Genomic DNA, 17570 nt, shown 5'->3' with positions numbered 1-17570 from the left:
ACCCCTCCCCCTCCCCTGCACACACCCCGCCCACGCACCCTGTGGAAAAACTGTCTTCCACTAAAGTGGTCCAGTGCATTATTAATACAATGACTGAGTCAGTGTGGTCCATCTGGAATGTAATGGAGCTATTAAAGAATACATTAGTCCATCCTAAAGGAGATCAGTCCTGGGTGTTCATTGGTGGGACTGATGTTGAAGCTGAAACTCCAATACTTTGGCCACCTGATGCGAAGAGCTGACTCATTGGAAAAGACCCTGATGCTGGGAAAGACTGAGGGCAGGAGGAGAAGGGGACGACAGAGGATGAGATGGTTGGATGGCGTCACCGACTCAATGGACATGGGTTTGGGTGGACTCCGGGAGTTGGTGATGGACAGGGAGGCGTGGGGTGCTGCGGTTTATGGGGTTGCAAAGAGTAGGACACAACTGAGCGACTGAACTGAACTGAAGATAATGCTTGTAGACCTAGATGGGGAGTGTCCTGAACAAAAGTTAAATTAGAGAAGGAAGTTACAAAATAATCGTTTAGCATGATCTGATTTAAAAAACAAAAAAACAAAAAAATCAGCCTGCCCAAAATTGCTGTAGGTATGAGTCAGTTATTTAACCTCTGAACATCTTGATTTCTTCTATCTGTGAAGTGAGGATAATAATAGTTCTCTTAAGAAACTCTACCGAGGATTAAGTGGGATGAAATGTATCAAGTCCTTAGAATTCTGCTAGCAGTCTATGGGGTCGCACAGAGTCGGACGACTGAAGCGACTTAGCAGCAGCAGCAGCAGCAGCAGAAGAGTGTGAATATTTATGTGAAGTGGTTTGAAGAGCCAGAGGTGTGAAGGATGCTCTCCTGGTTGCCTCTGAGGTGGAGAAAAGAAATTCAGAAGTGCTGGGTGCTTCTGATGATGATTAACTCTGCTTAAAAAAAAAAAAAAAAGATTTATTTAATTGGAGGATAATTACTTTACAATATTGTGATGATTTTTGCCATACATCGACATGAATCAGCCACGGGTATACATGTGTCCCCCCATCCTGAAACCCCCTCCCATCTCCCTCCCCACCCTATCCCTTTGGGTTGTCCCAGAGCACTAACTTTGGGTACCCTGCTTCACGCATCAAACTTGCACTGGTCATGTTTTACATATGGGAATGTACACATTTCGATGCTATTCTCTCAAATCATCCCACCCTCGCCTTCTCCCATAGAGTCCAAAAGTCTGTTCTTTACATCTGTGCCCCTTTTGCTGCCCTGCATGTAGGATCTTTGTTACTGTCTTTCTAAATTACGTATATGTGTTAATATACAGTATTTCACGGATGGAGGCTAGCTATTGCTACTTTAGTAACTTTTTTATGTTCCAATAAGTTTTATTAGTAGTTTGGATACTATCACCATAACCAGAAACACTGAACTGAGAAAAGCACAGATGTAGAAACATACCAGGATTCAAAGTTTTGTAACTGTTTTGAAGAGGCATTTAATAAAGAACATTTAAAGAGAAAAAGAAAGCAGGAATGCCCTAAATCAGCCCAACCTTCTGTGTCCACAGCATCTACTGCCGAGGCTGCTCCAAGCCCTTGTGCTGCTCCTGCGCGCTCCTGGATAGGGGCCACAGCGAGCTCAAGTGTGACATCAGCATGGAGATCCAGCAGCGGCAGGATGAGCTGGACACCATGACCCAGGACCTGCAGGAGCAGGACCGCACCTTTGGGGCAGCGCAGGCGCAGATGCGCTCTGCCATCAGCCAGCTGGGCCGCGTACGCGCCGACACTGAGGAGTTCATCCGTGAGCGAGTGCGCGAGGTGGTAGCGCACGTGCTAGAGCAGGAGCGTGAGCTGCTGCAAGGCGTGGGTGCGCGGTACCAGCGCGACTATGAAGAGATAGCGGGCCAGCTGGGCCGGCTGGATGCCGTACTGCAGCGGATCCGTATGGGCAGCGTGCTGGTGCAGAGGATGAAACTCTACGCCTCAGATCAGGAGGTGCTGGACATGCATGACTTCCTGCGCAAGGCACTCCACCAGCTGCGCCAGGAGGAGCCCCAGAGCCTGCGAGCCACCGTGCACACAGACAGCTTCGACGAATTCAGGGTGCGCCTGCAGGACCTCGTCTCTTGCATCACCCGGGGTACAGGTAAGCCACCATCACCTCATGGCTGGCCTGTTTACCCTGGGAGGGCTTGGGCCTGCTACTGCCCCTGGGGAAAGGCAGGTGGAAAAGATCAGCCCCATGTGACATAAGAGGAAACTGGGGGTTTTATTAAGTCTCTTGGGTTTGATCACATCGTAGGTTACAAGAGCAGGATAAGTCTGGGGGAGCGGAAGCTTGCAGCCACCCAGAAGGGTCACCTCTGACTAATTTACAAGACCCTAAGTATTAGTTGTGATCTTGTGACTCTTAAGGAAGTTGAAAGTCACTCGGTTGTGTCCAACTCTGTGGTCCCATGAACTGTAGCCCACCAGGTTCCTCTGTCCATGGAATTCTCCAGGCAAGAGGGACTGGAATAGGTTGCCAGTTCCTTCTCCAGGGAATCTTCCCGACCCCGGGATTGAACCCCGGTATCCTGCATTGCAAGCAAATTCCTTACCGCTTGAGCCACTGGGGGAAGCCCCTCAAGGGACTTAAGAAACTATAAAGCTGAGAACCGTACCCTGTATCATTTTAGCCCAGAGGGACCGACCACTACCACTACCACCACCACCGCTCCTGCCCCCCACCCCCATCCCCTGGTTGGGTGCTTACCCAAAACCAGGCTCAGTGGAGGGGATCTTTTGCCCCTCGGATGGCCTGCCATCTGGACTAGCTGCCTACCTTTGTGGGCCCTGCCTGGGCACTGGGGAAGTGGGGAGACAGGACCAGTTTCTGACCTGGAGTTGTCCAGTCCAAATGGGAGACAAGGTTAGGGCACGTCATGTGGCTGGAGAATGAGAGTGCTTGGCTCTGTAGCCCAAATCCAGGAGTTACAGCAGCTTTCTAGACGCTGGAGGCAGCACAGAGGCTTCCAAGAGACACGGGCTGCACAGGAGGGCCTCCGAGGTGGGGAGGCTGAAATGGCTCTTTGACAAAATCTCCGGCTCTGGTGTGAGGATGCCCTTTCACTGAGAAAGGGGAGGGAAGCCTCAGAATCTGAAGGTTCTTGGGCAGATGGCAGTGATGGAGACCTGCCCACTCCTGTCCTCGGAGCTAGTGGATGTGGATTCATCAAAATGCAGTCCTAGCATGGACATGCGCCTTCTCTGCCTAGGCGGTAACTATTACCGCATGTACAGGAAACAACCTCCATAGAGTTTAAACAGCTTGCCTCGGTGGTGGCAGAGAAAGGAGTTATTTTATCTTCCAGCATGAGAGATTTAGATTTAATAAAAATGGGCCACAGGTCAGAAGAGTGTCATGGAGCTCTCAGTGTGCAGAGAAATCGGTGAGCAGTAACGCTGTTAGGATTGTCCATGCTTTGCCTTGGTGACAGCCCCAAGTTGGAGAGAGCTGTGCTTGGGGTCTGGAGCCAAAGGCAAGCACTCTCCCATGCCACCTCTCTCTTCCTTCTAGGTGAGTTCATGCCCACTGCAATCAGGGAGCTTTCTTTCCAACTACAGCCACTCCATGGAGCTGCCAGAGGCCCTGGAAAAGGGGTCTCCAGGAAAAGCAACAGGAATGTTTTCTTTGTCACTGTCCTAAGACAGGATGCATCTCACCAGGGATGTCCCTGACCTGCCCATGACCTTCTCTGTGTTCTCCAGATGCAGCTCTATCCAGGAGAGCCAGCCCAGAAGCTGCCAGCACTCCCAGAGACACCTGTGGCACTGACCCGGTGAGATGGACTTGAGGTTTGAAGGGGAGGTGGTCCATCCTGCAGGCCGGGTGGGTTGGGAGCTCCCCTCTGTTGGAAAGGAAACTGAGTCTTGCTGTCCCCGTGTCTGCAGGTGACAGAGGAGAGGGAGCAACTGAGAGAATGACAGCAGGGCCTGGACTGGAGCCTTCAGTGGGAGGGGGCAGAGGAAGGGCTGGCTGGCTCTGGGCTCCTAAGTGCCATCGTAGGTCTTGATGTCATAGTAAGTCTCCAGGAGGTGTTAGGCCCAGCGATGGACAGGAGATAAAGCAGTGGTCCCTGGCAGGCAGGCCCTTGATAGACATGGCAGATGACCCTCCCCTCTGTGCGCCCCACTCCAGATATGTGGCCCTTCCCCCACATAGGGTTCTGGAGAGGAATGGAGAATGAGGCCAGGAGTCAGGCAGTGATCACAGCAGCCTGGGCTCCATCGATGTGATTTCAGGGCCATCACAGTCCTGAGAGCCATAGTATTCAGGGTTGGAAAGCGCCTGCACTCCCTCTCATGTGGTCATTCCCTCTGCAGCACCACTGACCTGTGACTGTCCAGCCACCATGCACATACCTCCAGGGACAGGAAGCTTGCTCATTCTTGAGGCTTGAGCCACTCCCATCTCTGCAGTGCTCTTAGAACATATCCCTGGGTGCAAATGCAGTGGCATCCTGTTAACCTGTCCTCTTGGCTACTTGCATGCATTTCTCCTCTCTCCCAGGATAAGCTTTTTCAATTCCTCGCTGGATCGGGCACCTGGTCTGCTCCCCATCCTGGTCATCCAGGTGTGTGTGCCTGTCAAGGAGCTGGGCCCAGGATTGACTGGTCCTCCATGGAAAGCAGGTCTTCTGGTGAGGGCAGCCAGCCTTTCTAGCTTTTCCATGGCGTGGCCCGTAGGAGACAGAAATTGCTGTAGGTTGAGGCAATCAGAAGAGGCTTCCTGTAGGAGGCAGAACTTAGGATCTGAGAGCTTTAGAGTTAGAAGAAATCTTGGAGTCTGACCTGCTCTTGTATAGAGGATGAAGCTAAGACCCCAAGAGAGGGTGTGACTTAACCCAAGGCCACACAGCATGCTAATGCTAACGGCAGGACATCAAGCCAGTTCCCAACTGTCTTGGGTACTGCATTCCCATATACACACATATAGAATTTTAAAAGGACATTTAATTCTGGATATTTAGGACAAGTAATACAATCGCATGGTCAGAAATTGTAATAAAAACCTAGAAAGTGATAATGTCTTCCTCCCACCTTGTCCCCCATCTGACCAGTGTTTACACCCATATTGTTGTTTAGTCACTGAATTGTGTCCACTCTTGCAACCCCATAAACTGTAGCCTGCCAGGCTCCTCTGTCCATGAGATTTCCCAGGCAAGAATACTAGAGTGGATTGTCTACCTTCTCCAGGGAATCTTCCCAACCCAGGGATCAGGCCTGCATCTCCTGCATTGAGAAGCTGATTCTTTACCACTGAGCCACCAGCAAAGGCCTACCTATATATCTTTATTTATTTCTTATATATCCTTCCAGAATTTCTTTATGTAGTTACAAGCAAATATGACTATATATTTGCTTTTTTTTTTTGGACAAAGGTAGCACAGTGCCGCATATATACTATGCCTAGGGCACAGTACTATTGGGAATTCTTATCTCATCAGTAGGCAGGGAGCTTCCTGATGCCTTTTTACATCTGCATAGTGGTCCATGCTAAAATAGGTGTAGCGTGATTTATTTAGCCAGTTCCTTGGCTTTTAGGTTATTTTGATATGATAGACAATGCTAGAATGAAAAAAAGTCTTCAAAGAAGTTATGAATGGTGGTGAAAAGTGCCCCAGGGCCACAGACTGCTCTGGCTTCCAGGTGCCAGTCGTTAGTTAATGAACAGCAAGACAGCCTATGTTGTCTTGTGTGAAGAAGGTCTGGGCATTTTTCTGGGTCTCATCTTGTGCCCTCTCACCGCCAGTTACTAAGCAGGTTGAACTTGGAGCATCAGAAGAATGCTCTGTGCAGACTCTCTTGCTTTCACTTTGGTAATAGGCTTGGGGTGGGGATGGATGGAGCTGGGGAATGGAAGTGGGTCATACACCATGAGTGCAAAGGACAGGTGCGGCTGCTTGAGGGGGGCAGGCATGGTCCGGCTGTGCCAGGAGAGAAGCACCGCTTCGACCCACATTCCTGCCTTAGGAATTTATTTTAATCCCCACCCCATGCCTAGGTGGAGAGGATGATAAATACCAACTGGTGTAATTAACTAGGAGCGCTTGGGTAGGACAGCACCTCGGACATTGTCCTTCCTCTCTCTCCCTTGGTTCTTTTTGTAATGATGTCACAATACTTTAATGGAAAAAATAAATTGTTTTAAAACTGTAAAATAACTATGAATCAGTCATGATGATTTTTTTTTTCTTTAATGAGCTCTCATGTGTGTCTCTGCTTCATTAACATGGGTAGGGGGTGTCAGGAAGATGGGGCAGAGGCTGAGAGGACCCCAGCCCTGCCTTTGGGGAGTTCACAGCCCACGTGGAAAGAGGTTCTCTTACATGTCAGCAGTTTTCAGAGACACACACAGACAGGCAGACGAAGACCTTTCGAACTCTTTTCATTTTTAAAAAAAGTTTATTTATTTTCTGGCTGCACTGGGTCTTCATTGCTCACTGGAGCTTTTTCTAGTTGCAGCAAGTAGGGGCTCCTCTCTGGTTGCGGCGTACATGCTTCTCAATGTAGGGGCTTCTCGTTGCAGAGCACAGGCTCTTAGAACGCAAGCTTAGTGGTTGTGGCACACAAACTTAGCTGCCCCTCAGCCTATGGAATCTTTCTGGACCAGAGATTGAACCCAGGTCCCCTGCATTAGAAGGCTGATTCTTAACCACTGGACCACCAGTAAAGTCCCCATTAATGGTGATCAAATACATATAACATATATTTGCCTGGAAGTGGAATTGCTGAATTATATTGTAATTCTGTTTTTAATTTTTGAGGAATCACCATAAAATTTTCCATAGTGGCTGCACAGTCCACAGCGGTTCCAGTTTCTCCACATTCTCATTCACACTTTTTTTTTAAGTAGTGGCCATCTTAATGACTGTGGAGTGGTTTAAACTTTTTGACCAGCACCCACTGTAAAAGATATATTTTACATCTAATCTACTGGTGTATACACATGCACATACCTATAGCTAAAACAGAAGCTTTATGCAATAAATTACACTTATAAATGTGGAATGTATAAGATTTTTCTGTTCTGTAGTATTCTATGTAATACAAAAAATGCTAGTCATGACTTTGCTGCCGTGATCCAGTCATGAGTCACAACTGCAATTTGTAAAACACTGGCACAGAGAATACCCTGGAGATTGTTTATTTTTCCAAGAGGCCTGGGAGAAAATGACCTGCCAGATTATCCCCTCCTCCCACACAACACCCTCCCCTACCACCACAACCCCCCTCCCCACAACCTCCACCCCAAACAGGTCCACTCTGATTCAGAGAGAATGCTCTCCTCTCTTTTTGTGAAGATGTTGAGAAAACCGGGAAGGAGGGAAGGAAATCAGTCCATGATAGTCCATGATTTGGGAACCCACATTTGATATGAATGCACTTGACATCCACCTCAGGGTCCTGGTCCCCAGCACACGGCCTGTCGTGCCGGGCTTCCCCGCCTTCCCCTGCCCGGGCTTGGCCAGGTAAGCCCTGCTGTTCACCCTGTGAGGGTGCGCTGGACCATGTGCCCCACCGCTTGGGAGCAGACAGAGCCTGTCCCCGTGAGGAAAGCACATTCCTGACCTCACCCTCTTACAGCCCAGTGCCTGGATTTTCTGATGCAGCTCAGCTTAGCCAAGAGCCCCCTCCAGCTGTGTGGATGGATCTCGGGCTCCGGATGGACCCTCATCCGCTGAGTGCACAGGGAGTGTGAGATGCCAAGGAGTCAGGATTGGAGGCAGGAGGGGCAGGCCGGGGCCCCTGGACTGAGCCCCGGAATCTGGGCCTCTCATTGCAGAGGGATGCTTGCCACATCACAAACACCATTTCAGCAAAAGCTCCAGCTTACTCTTGAGTTTCCCACGATAGGGAAAAATGGTGCAGAGGGACATAAAGGAGACAGTGAGTGAAGAAAAGGGAGCATACTCAGGCGCAGAAAGGGAACCTGCATTTCAAAAGCACTGGATTCGGACTTCCCTGGTGGAGCAGAGGATAAGAATCTGCCTACCGGTGCAGGGGACGTGGGTTCAATCCCTGGTCCAGGAAGATTCCACATGCCGCAGAGCAACTCAGCCCACACGCCGTGACTACTGCGCCCATGCGCCTAGAGCCTGTGCTCTGAGAAGCCCTCACACCGCAACTGGAGAGTAACCCCCTCTTGCCACAACTAGAGAAAGCCCGCACAAAGCAACAAAGATCCAATGCAGCCAAAAATAAACAAATTTTTTAAAAATTAAAAATAACACTAGTTTCGAGCCCCTGGTCCAGGCCCTTATTAGGTATATGACCTTAGGAAATCACTTCGCCTCTCTGTGCCTTGGTTTCCTTCTCTGTAGATGGGCAATAATCATAGTACCACCTCCTTTTTTTTAAACTAATTTCATTGTAAAATTCTCTATTTTAAAGTGTACCATGCAGTGACATTCAGTGCACTCACAGTCTGGTGTAACTGTCCCAGACTATAGTTCCTGTACTTTCATTTCCCCAAAAGGAAAGCCTGTATACACGGAGCAGTCACTCCTCACTTTACCTCCCCCAACCCTCGGCAACCTGCAGTCTGCTGTCTCTGCAGTTGGCACTTCTGGATATTTCGGATAAATGGAATCATACAATATGCATTCTTCTGTGGCTAGCTGTCCACTTAGCATGATGTGTTTAACGTTCATCCACCTTGTGTGGTCAGAACTTCATTCCTTTCTATGGCTGAATAGCATTCTCCTGAATGGCTACCCTATGTTTTATCTCTTTATCAGCTGACGTTTGGGCTGCTTCCACCCTTGGGCTATTGTGAACAGGTGATGGGGCAGGGGGCAATGTCAGCTCAGTGGAAGGGTCCCCTCCCTATGATGAATTTGCAGCTAGAGAGGAGCTACTACCTACCATTATAGGGACCACCACCACCACTTTGTCCCTAGGGTTGTCTGTGCTGGTCTCTGCTTAGTCACTCAGTCATGTCTGACTCTGCAGTGCCGTGGACCGTAGCCTGCCAGGCTCCTCTGTCCATGAGGATTCTCCAGGCAAGAATACTGGAGTGGGTTGCTATGCCCTCTTCCAGGGGATCATCTCAACCCAGGGATTGAACCCAGGTCTCCCATATTACAGGTGGATTCTTTACTGTCTGAGCCACCAGGGAAGCCCTGGAGTTGTCTAGACTGGGTCTAAGTAGAGGTCAAGCAAGCCTTGAGGTGTTGGGCAGTGTGATCCCTAAGGTCATCTTCTGGCACCATTAGGATGCACAGGCATTTACGTAGTCCCTGGGATGCCAGCACCTTAAGGTTGCCAGAAGGTGAAGTCATGGAGGCTGCAAGGAAGACTTCTGGTCCCCAGTGGGCTCTGGGTATTGGACCAGGAGCCAGCTCTTATGTCTAGGTGAGGCCTTGGAGACTGAGCTGACCCCACACCAGGGGACCTGGCTGGTCATACTGCCTGGTCATTTTTGTTTTTTATATTTATTCATTTGGCTGCACTGGGCCTTAGTTGAGGCAACGTGCTCTTTAGTTTCGGCATGTGAGATCTAGCTCCCCAACCAGGATCAGACCTGAGCCCCCTGCATTGGGAGTGCAGGGACTTACCCACCTGACCACCAGGGAAGTCCCCTGCCTGGTCATTTCTGACTACTTTTGTTTCCCAACTTTGCAGCCAGAGGAGGTGCCGAGGGACCAGATGCAAGCCTCAGGATTGGCCGTGGTACAGCCGGTGCCAGGGGCACACCCTGTGCCAGTGTACGCCTTCTCCATCCAAGACTCCTCCCTCAGAGAAGTAAGATATTCCCCAGCCCTCGCCTCCCCTTCCCAGGGCCCAGATCCCACTAGGTGGTAAGAGGTGGAATGGAAGTGAGAACCCAGACCTCAATAGGCACTTACTCTGTGCTCTCCCAGCTCTTGGTTGCCGTGTTAGGAAGCCTCCCTCCAAGCAGGAGCCCCTCCCATGGCAGTCAGAAGCCAGCAGAGATCGGTGGTCAGTGGTCACCAGCGGGGCCAGTGTGCCTGCTGACCTGGGAGAGCCTCTGTGTAGAGAGGTGTGATCTTCATGGCAGGTAGCAAAGGGGACAGCAGGAGCAAAGGGCATGGGGCGGGGAACAGATTCCTACCACTCAGGTCTGGGTCTCTGCCCACTGCCCCAGTCCCCTGGAGGCTCCTGACCCTGCCCTGTGACACCCCACTGCACAGGAGGGCACCAACACGGCCACACCGCAGAAGAGGAAGGCCTGCCAGACCGAGTGCCCCCGGAAGGCCGTCAAGATGGAGTCTGAGGAGGGGGAAGAGTCTAGGTTGGCTTGGAGCTCCCCTGAGCAGCCCAGGCCCAGCACCTCCAGAGCAGTCTCGCCACCCCACCTGGATGGGCCCCCCAGCCCCAAGAGCCCCATCATAAGAGATGAGCTCTCCCTGCCCGAGAGCAACCATCAAACCGGCGACCCTGCAGAGACAGGTAGGGAGTGGGGATGGGCAGGATGGGCTGAGGCCTGCATGCTGTCTTCCAGGGGCTGGGTGGGACCCCTCCTCTGCATCCTGACGCCCTTCCCAGGAAGCCCAAGGCAAGCAGCATACCCTGTGTGTCTTGCCCTCTGCTGCTGCTGCTGCTAAGTCACTTCAGTCGTGTCCGACTCTGTGCGACCTCATAGGTGGCAGCCCGCCAGGCTCCCCTGTCCCTGGGATTCTCCAGGCAAGAACACTGGAGTGGGTTGCCATTGCCTTCTCCAATGCATGAAAGTGAAAAGTGAAAGTGAAGTCACTCAGTCGTGTCTGACTTTTCGGGACCCCATGGACTGCAGCCCACCAGGCTCCTCCGCCCATGGGATTTTCCAGGCAAGAGTACTGGAGTGGGGTGCCATCGCCTTCTCCATCTTGCCCTCAGCTGCCACCAAATGGGGAAGGGCAAGCCCAGGGTTTGTCTGGGGGCGGGGAGGGGTGGCACGAGAGTGGATGGTTTAGCCCATGCTTTGCTGGGATGCCCATGTAGGGAGCATGATGGCCTGGGGAACACATTTCCTTAGCTCCTTCCCCTGACACACCCTTTTTGAACCCAGTACCATGCCTCTGCACAGGATGAGTCTCCCCAAACAATGTTTGTTGGTGGGTGTCTAGCACATGCTCAGAGAAGACTTGGGTAAAGTCCATACCCATCGGTTCCCAAATTTTTTTACAAAGGCCATCCACCTAAAGTATCTCGCTTGTTCAAGGTATCTTTTATGGCCACTGCCAGACAGGGAGTCCTTTCATGTAAGTGGAGGTCAACACACAGAATCCTGGAATGTTCAAGACAGTTCTTCCTGGAGCTGTTTTACCCAGTGTCCAGCTTTGTTTTCATTCTAGGTCCTACACTGACCCCTGACCCTGGCCATACACTCAGCCCCAATGGAGAATCCTTGCTCACAAATGCTATTGGTAATCAGAAGGTTTTGTAAACCTAAAGTATCTTTTAACTGAAACATCTCGGCTCACAGAGCTGAGAATCGGAACAACCAGTGTGCTGCTTTAGGATGGCCAAAGGTTCCAAACCAGGTGGTATTTGTCACACCCCCTCCACGGGTAGTCAGTTCTGAATCATTCCAGGGCCAGCAGCTGAATTAAGTCTTCACAGACAAGGCATAGCAGGCAGTGATGGAAAGCCACCTTGAGTAACCCCTCCATACAGGCAGATCCTGGCTTCCCAGGTGGCCCAGTGGTAAAGAACCCGCCTGCCAACACAGGTAGATGTCAGAGAGGCGGGTTCGATCCCTGCATTGGGGGTCCCCTGAAAGAAGGCACGGCAACCCACTCCAGGATTCTTGCCTGGAGAATTCCACTGGCCTGGCGGGCTACAGTCCACAGGGTTGCAAAGAGTCGGACATAAATGAGCGACTAAAGAGGCAGATCCATGCTGGCACGCACGCTGAATGTTGACAGCCCCCTTTCAGGGCACATGTCACCCACCCAGCCCACTGGCCTGCAAGGATTCCCACAGGAGCACACCCTGGGCTCCGTCCATGAGCAGCCCTGGCAGGACCTAACCCCATTTCCCCTGCTCCGTTTCAGAGGAGCGCGTCGTGGTGATCAGCAGCTCGGAAGACTCAGATGCTGAGAACCCGGTGAGTGGCTCAGAAGTCCGGCCCAGGACACTGCCTCCGCCCATTCCAGGTCCCCGGGGCCACAGCCCCAGCAGATGACTCTCAGACTCACCTCGCACCCAGGGGATTTATCAGCGAGGCAGGGAGTCCTGAGCTGTCTGGAGGTTAGTCTCCAATTGCCAGCTGTGGCCTGGATCGCCCCGGCCCTCCCATCGTACCAGGGTAGGAGCCGTCAGTAATCACATGTATTCTTTCTGAAGACCTGGACAGGGCTTCCCTTCAGAGCCCTGTGTCTTTTCTGGACTAGCCAATGCCTGTGTCTGCACCTTCCTTATGAATTTTCTGCCCTCCTAAGTCTCAGTGAGGAGGGCGGACCCACACCAGCTCCCCGGTTAACGTCAGCGATGCAGGGCCACGTGGGGGTGTGAGGGCGCAGGGCAGCACCACGCAGGGCCCAGACTAGCATATTGTGACTCCATGTAAACAAGAACTTTCTTTAAAGCCATCCCACAGTGGGACAAGTGGCTGCATGGGTTGTGACCCTCCTGTCCCCGGAGGTTTGTTCATAGCGGTTCATAGAGGCCGGGCTGTCACCTGCCCAGGGGTGAAAAGGATCGGAATTAGAGTGGAAGGCTGGACTGGGTGGCCCCTGAGGCCCCTGCCAGCCCTCAGTCTGAGGTTCTGTGTTGGAAAGCGTGCGGAGCCCACTGAGACCGCCGTCCTGCCTCCTTCCTCGTCCGTCCACCCCCCGCTGAGAGCTCGCCGAGCGTCCCACTCCCTCCAGGCCTCTCGTCTGTCCCACGGCACATGCCGCCCCCCGGCTTGGCCTCCCCACCATCCTGCCGAGCAAGCTGCCATCCCCGACGCTGAGAGTCCCAGCCAGCCTGCCGGTCACCAGGAGCAAGCCGCCGTCCACCGTGGGATCAGCTTCCTGTCACGCGGGGCACAAAGAGCCCTGCGCCCTCGAAGCACCTTTCACCTGCCGCTCAAAACGTATGGTGCCCACACGTGCACTTGGCCTCCCTCCATGGGTCAAGCCACCACCCTGGCCACCACTGGGCCTCCCAGCCAACCTGCCAATCCCCAGGAGGATCCCACCCACCCCCAAAGAGCAGGCAGCCAACCCCGCCTGGTGCAACTGGCTGCACGACCCCTTGACCCCTTCCCTTCTGTGTCCCAGTGGCTCAACATCTTTCCCCTTCCTCATTCCCCTGGGATCTCCCAGCGTAACACCTTTTACAGGAGAATAATGGGGGGAGGCAGAGCATCCCAGATTCCTGGACCAGTGATCTCCCTTGGGGATTCTGGCAGGGCCCCCATGGAAAATCCCCCAGCCCAGGTCCCCCCGGAGGCCTCTCCAAGTGCTTTCCTACCACCCCACCCTCTGGAGAGGCCACCCACTGGCACAGACACCCCGCAGACAAGCCTCTGAGAGTCCCAAGTGCCTCCCTTCTCTGCAGCCCTGGAGACTGGCAGGTTGGCATCCCGAAAGTCTTGTCACAGAATGAAGCAGGGAATGAATGGCTCCGTGGACCTCTGAACAAAGAGGCTTAAGGCCTCCGCAGTCAGGATATTCTCATTCCTCACATCCTCAAGTCTCTGCCCAAGATGAAGCTTCTTGCACCCTTTGCAACTCCCACTGCCCCATTCTCCCACCCCAAGCCTTCCCACTGGGCCTCTGCCAGGATGTAAGCCCATGAGGGCAGGGACTGTGTGGCTCCCAGGCCCTGGCAGGTGCGGCTGCTCAATAAACACTTATTGAACGATTACCCTCGCAAACCCTTCTTCCATGACCATCAGATACCCTGCTGGGCCTAGCTCCTCCTGGCTGGTGGTCTTTGTCTCCTCTGCACGGACACTTGGTTCACCTGTGGGGCTGCTGTGACCCTCTTTCCTCCATACCCTGTGTAAGCATCAGAGGTGGGAGGTGGGGTCCAGGCCTTCTGTGCCTCCTGGACTGTTTTGGTTCTGCTACCTGGCAGCGTCCTCCCTGCCCCGGAGGCTCGGGCTCTCCAGATGAACCCACTTGCCCCAGCTCATCTTAGACATCCTTCTGCTCCCCACTGTATAGGAAGACTGCCTCCTAGGTCTCCTCTCCCCACCCGGGTCCCGCTTTCTTCCTGGATAACTTCAACATGCGCCACCCTGGCCTCTGCTCTCCTTGACCTTTCAGGGATCTTTGCCCCATTCCCCTGTAGCTGCCACCCCACCCCCCTTGCCTCCTGCCCCCAGACCACTCCATCACTGAGAACCTTCCCTCTCTAGACTGGCCCAGACTGACCATAGCGTCCTTTTCCTTGAGCTCTCCGTCAGTTACTTCCAGGACTTGGGCTGTTTGCCTCCCAGTTCCTTCTGCCATTACCTCCCGCCCACCAGCCAGCAAGGTCCACTGTTTCAGCCAGTCTTCCACCAGGATCTTGGTGCCCTGTCTCCCCACCACCCGCTTCTGGTAGCCTGCCCTCCAAAGACAGCCCTGGAAGGATGCACTCGTTTCCCCTGCTCTGCACTGCCACCTGGAGGCCAACTTCTGTTGGAGAAAAGTCGAGGGGAGGAAAGCTATAAATGATTTGTCTCCTGGGCTCCTTAGCTTCTTGCCTGGGCATGCCCCGCCCCCTGCCCTCCATGGCACCTCGCTGCACCCCTGCTTCCCTAGCCCTGGTCCCTCTTCCCCACCCTCGCTCTTGGCCGGTGGCTGAACCTCCTGCCCTAGGAGGACCACAGGACAGGTGGCGTAGCAGCGGCCCACATCTTGCTCTCTGATGACCGATTGACCCGACCCCATCACATCCCTCCCCATCCCTTCTGTTAGGACTAGAGGACGCCCCCTCTAGGACTCACGCCTCCTCTCCCTGGCCATGCCCTCCTGCCCCCTTGGGAACCTCCTTCCATCTCCCCATCCTCATTTGCATCTTCAAACACTTCCTGTGGGCTGTAACTAAGCACCCTGGAGAAGTCCCATCTTTGCATGCACCCCCCACACACAAACCATTTACCCTTCAACCTTCACCCCCTCAGTGCTCCTTCCTTGCCCCAGTCCCCTGCCTTTCCCCACCATGCCCGTGAGCCCTGCCACCATCTCCAGGGTAACCTCCGTGCCTCTGAGTCCAGTGGTCACCTTCAGTCCTAATGCCCCAACACTCTGCTTCCCTTGGGTTCAGGAGGTTTCCTCCTGCAGCTCTGCGGGTCCTCCTCACTCCCCCTTCAGCTCTCTTTGTTTTTTTAAATGTTGTTCTTCCAGCTTAGGTTCTGGGATCTCGTCTCCTAGAATCTGTACACTCTCCCCATGATCTCAACCATGCGCACAGCCGCATAGCAGCCGCCCAGTGTCTCCACTCAGATGCCCCACAGAAACCTCAAACTTACCTTGCCTCTTGTCCTCTCTGTAAATTGCACACATCTGCCTAGTTGCAGAAGGTGGGACCCCAGAGCTGCCCAGGACTCCCCCTACCCTTTTCACTATTCCTCAGAGCCAATCACTTTGTGAATCTTACCATGTTCTAAATTCCTCAGAAAGCTGGTTACTTCTTTCTATCCCATAATCTTGATAACATTAAAACAAGGCTAACCCTGGATGGAAGTAGAAGCCTGGGAAAGAAAGAGCAAGAGAAGGATTCGAATGCTGTTAATCTGGCCAGACTTCGTGAGAGTCAGGTGGAAGTCCTGAAACCAGCAATATTTTGGTGGCGGGGGGCGGGGGTGGGGTCAGACTAGCACTTAGCTGTCAGGCAAGAAGCCACTAGGTGCTATCTGAGGTTGATCAACTCAGGAAGGAGAAGTGCATTTCAGGTTACAAAGAATTAAATGATTAGAAACAGCTGCTCGTGTTTGGAGACCAGGTCTGGAGGCAAGGGAACCAGAGGCTCACTACTTTTGTGTGGGCGTTCTTCAGACATGTTTTTAAAATTAACCATTACGGGAGTCTGAAACTTATTGGGGAAAAAATTTTTTTACAAAGCAAACAAATTAGATCCTCCTAAGTAGGTGCGTCTCTCACCCACCTGCCATGCCCGCTTCCAGACCCCTGGTGCTCCCAGAGTTCCTTAGCAGAAGGGGGCAGGGTGATGTCTGCAGGATGCTCCCGGCTCCCATGTCCTCCCCTCCCTGTGGCCTTTATCCGTCCTGCCGCTGTGTGAGAGCTTCGGAATGCCTGCTTAGTCGCTTTAGTTGTATCCACCTCTTTGTGACCCCATGGACTGTAGTTCACCAGGCTTTTCTGTCCATGGGATTCTCCAGGCAAGAATACTGGAGTGGGTTGCCATTTCTTTCTCCAGGGGCTCTTCCCCACCCAGGGGTTGAACTCACGTCTCTTACGTCGCCTGTGGAATAGTGGCCTGCTAAGATACTGTGTTTTCCAAGTGTACCAGGGCATGCAAGCCCCCAGCTTGGGCTGCAGCTGTGTCAGTGGCTGGAATCCAGACATGTCAGGGCTCTGGCACTGATCCGGTGTGGTGGGCAGGGCTGGGGAGAGGCTGCTCGAGCAGCACGGGTGTTCTGTCAGAGACCTCGCCCCTGCTGGGAGAGGCAGTGGGGCTGTACTCTTGGGGTGGAGAGGGAGTCCCAGGTCTGATGCTGGAGACCTGGGGTGAGGACTGTGCTTAAAAATGAGGTGGGTCAGCCACACCTCTACTGGGGGCCCTGTGTCAACAGAGCCAAAGGAGAAAAAGGTAGATGTCTTCACCCACTCTTGGAACAGAAGATGCCCCAGTTCCTGGTAGCAACAGGACAAAGTGGAAGCAGGAGGTGGCCTTGCCGAGGGGGCAGCCCCCAGAAGAAGTGCATGGTGACCGGCAGTGGAAGGAAGGCCCAGGGGAGCAACTGACCCAGGGGAGGGACCATGATGCTGGTGAGTGTGCACATCAGAAAAAGACACAGGTGCTTGGCTGAGGAGATGGGAGCCGTGGCCCCTGGAGCCTGCAGAGGGGCCAGAGCAGGAGACAGAGGGCCGTAGGGACCACAGGCTGGCTAATGGGATTATCTGGGTTAACAGATAACATGTGCGGTATCTCTGGGGCCTTCAGGCTTTGCAAGAGCTAGGGTTTTCTGGCTGCAAAATACAGGCATGCGTGTGTCTGGCCAATCTGATCCCAATTGTAAGCTCAAGTGCTGAGAAAGTTCCTCAGGAGCCAAGGACCTCTCAGTTCAGTTCAGTTCGGTCACTCAGTCGTGTCCGACTCTTTGCGACCCCATGAATTGCAGCACGCCAGGCCTCACTGTCCATCACAAACTCCCAGAGTTCACTCAGACTCATGTCCATCGAGTCAGTGATGCCATCCAGCCATCTCATCCTCTGTCGTCCCCTTCTCCTCCTGCCCCCAATCCCTCCCAGCATCAGAGTCTTTTCCAATGAGTCAACTCTTCGCATGAGGTGGCCAAAGTACTGGAGTTTCAGCTTCAGCATCATTCCCTCCAAAGAAATCCCAGGGCTGATCTCCTTCAGAATGGACTGGTTGGATCTCCTTGCAGTCCAAGGGACTCTCAAGAGTCTTCTCCAACACCACAGTTCAAA

General features: G+C 53.0%; 1 protein-coding gene across 5 annotated transcripts in view; it reads left to right on the top strand.

Moving 5' to 3' along the window:
- PML (promyelocytic leukemia) overlaps positions 1-17570 on the top strand; it is a 56208-nt gene that overhangs the window by 31581 nt on the left and 7057 nt on the right. Inside the window, exons 3-9 of one of the 5 annotated variants that reach the window (XM_010843375.1) lie at positions 1554-2134; positions 3739-3809; positions 9658-9777; positions 10188-10446; positions 12033-12085; positions 12759-13057; positions 16712-17265. In XM_010843375.1, the coding sequence (XP_010841677.1) occupies positions 1554-2134; positions 3739-3809; positions 9658-9777; positions 10188-10446; positions 12033-12085; positions 12759-13057; positions 16712-16883 (1555 nt within the window). In that variant the 3' untranslated portion in view covers positions 16884-17265. Of the gene's footprint in view, positions 1-1553; positions 2135-3738; positions 3810-9657; positions 9778-10187; positions 10447-12032; positions 12086-12758; positions 13832-16711; positions 17266-17570 lie in introns of those variants that run through there. The other 4 variants (XM_010843374.1, XM_010843373.1, XM_010843372.1 and 1 more) reach the window with 4 other exon arrangements.

Source organism: Bison bison, unplaced genomic scaffold (assembly GCF_000754665.1).
Source record: "Bison bison bison isolate TAMUID 2011002044 unplaced genomic scaffold, Bison_UMD1.0 scf7180017864181, whole genome shotgun sequence".
NCBI lineage: Eukaryota > Metazoa > Chordata > Mammalia > Artiodactyla > Bovidae > Bison > Bison bison.
The sequence above is the reverse complement of the archived record's forward strand: the minus strand, read 5'-3'. Positions and strand labels throughout refer to the sequence as shown.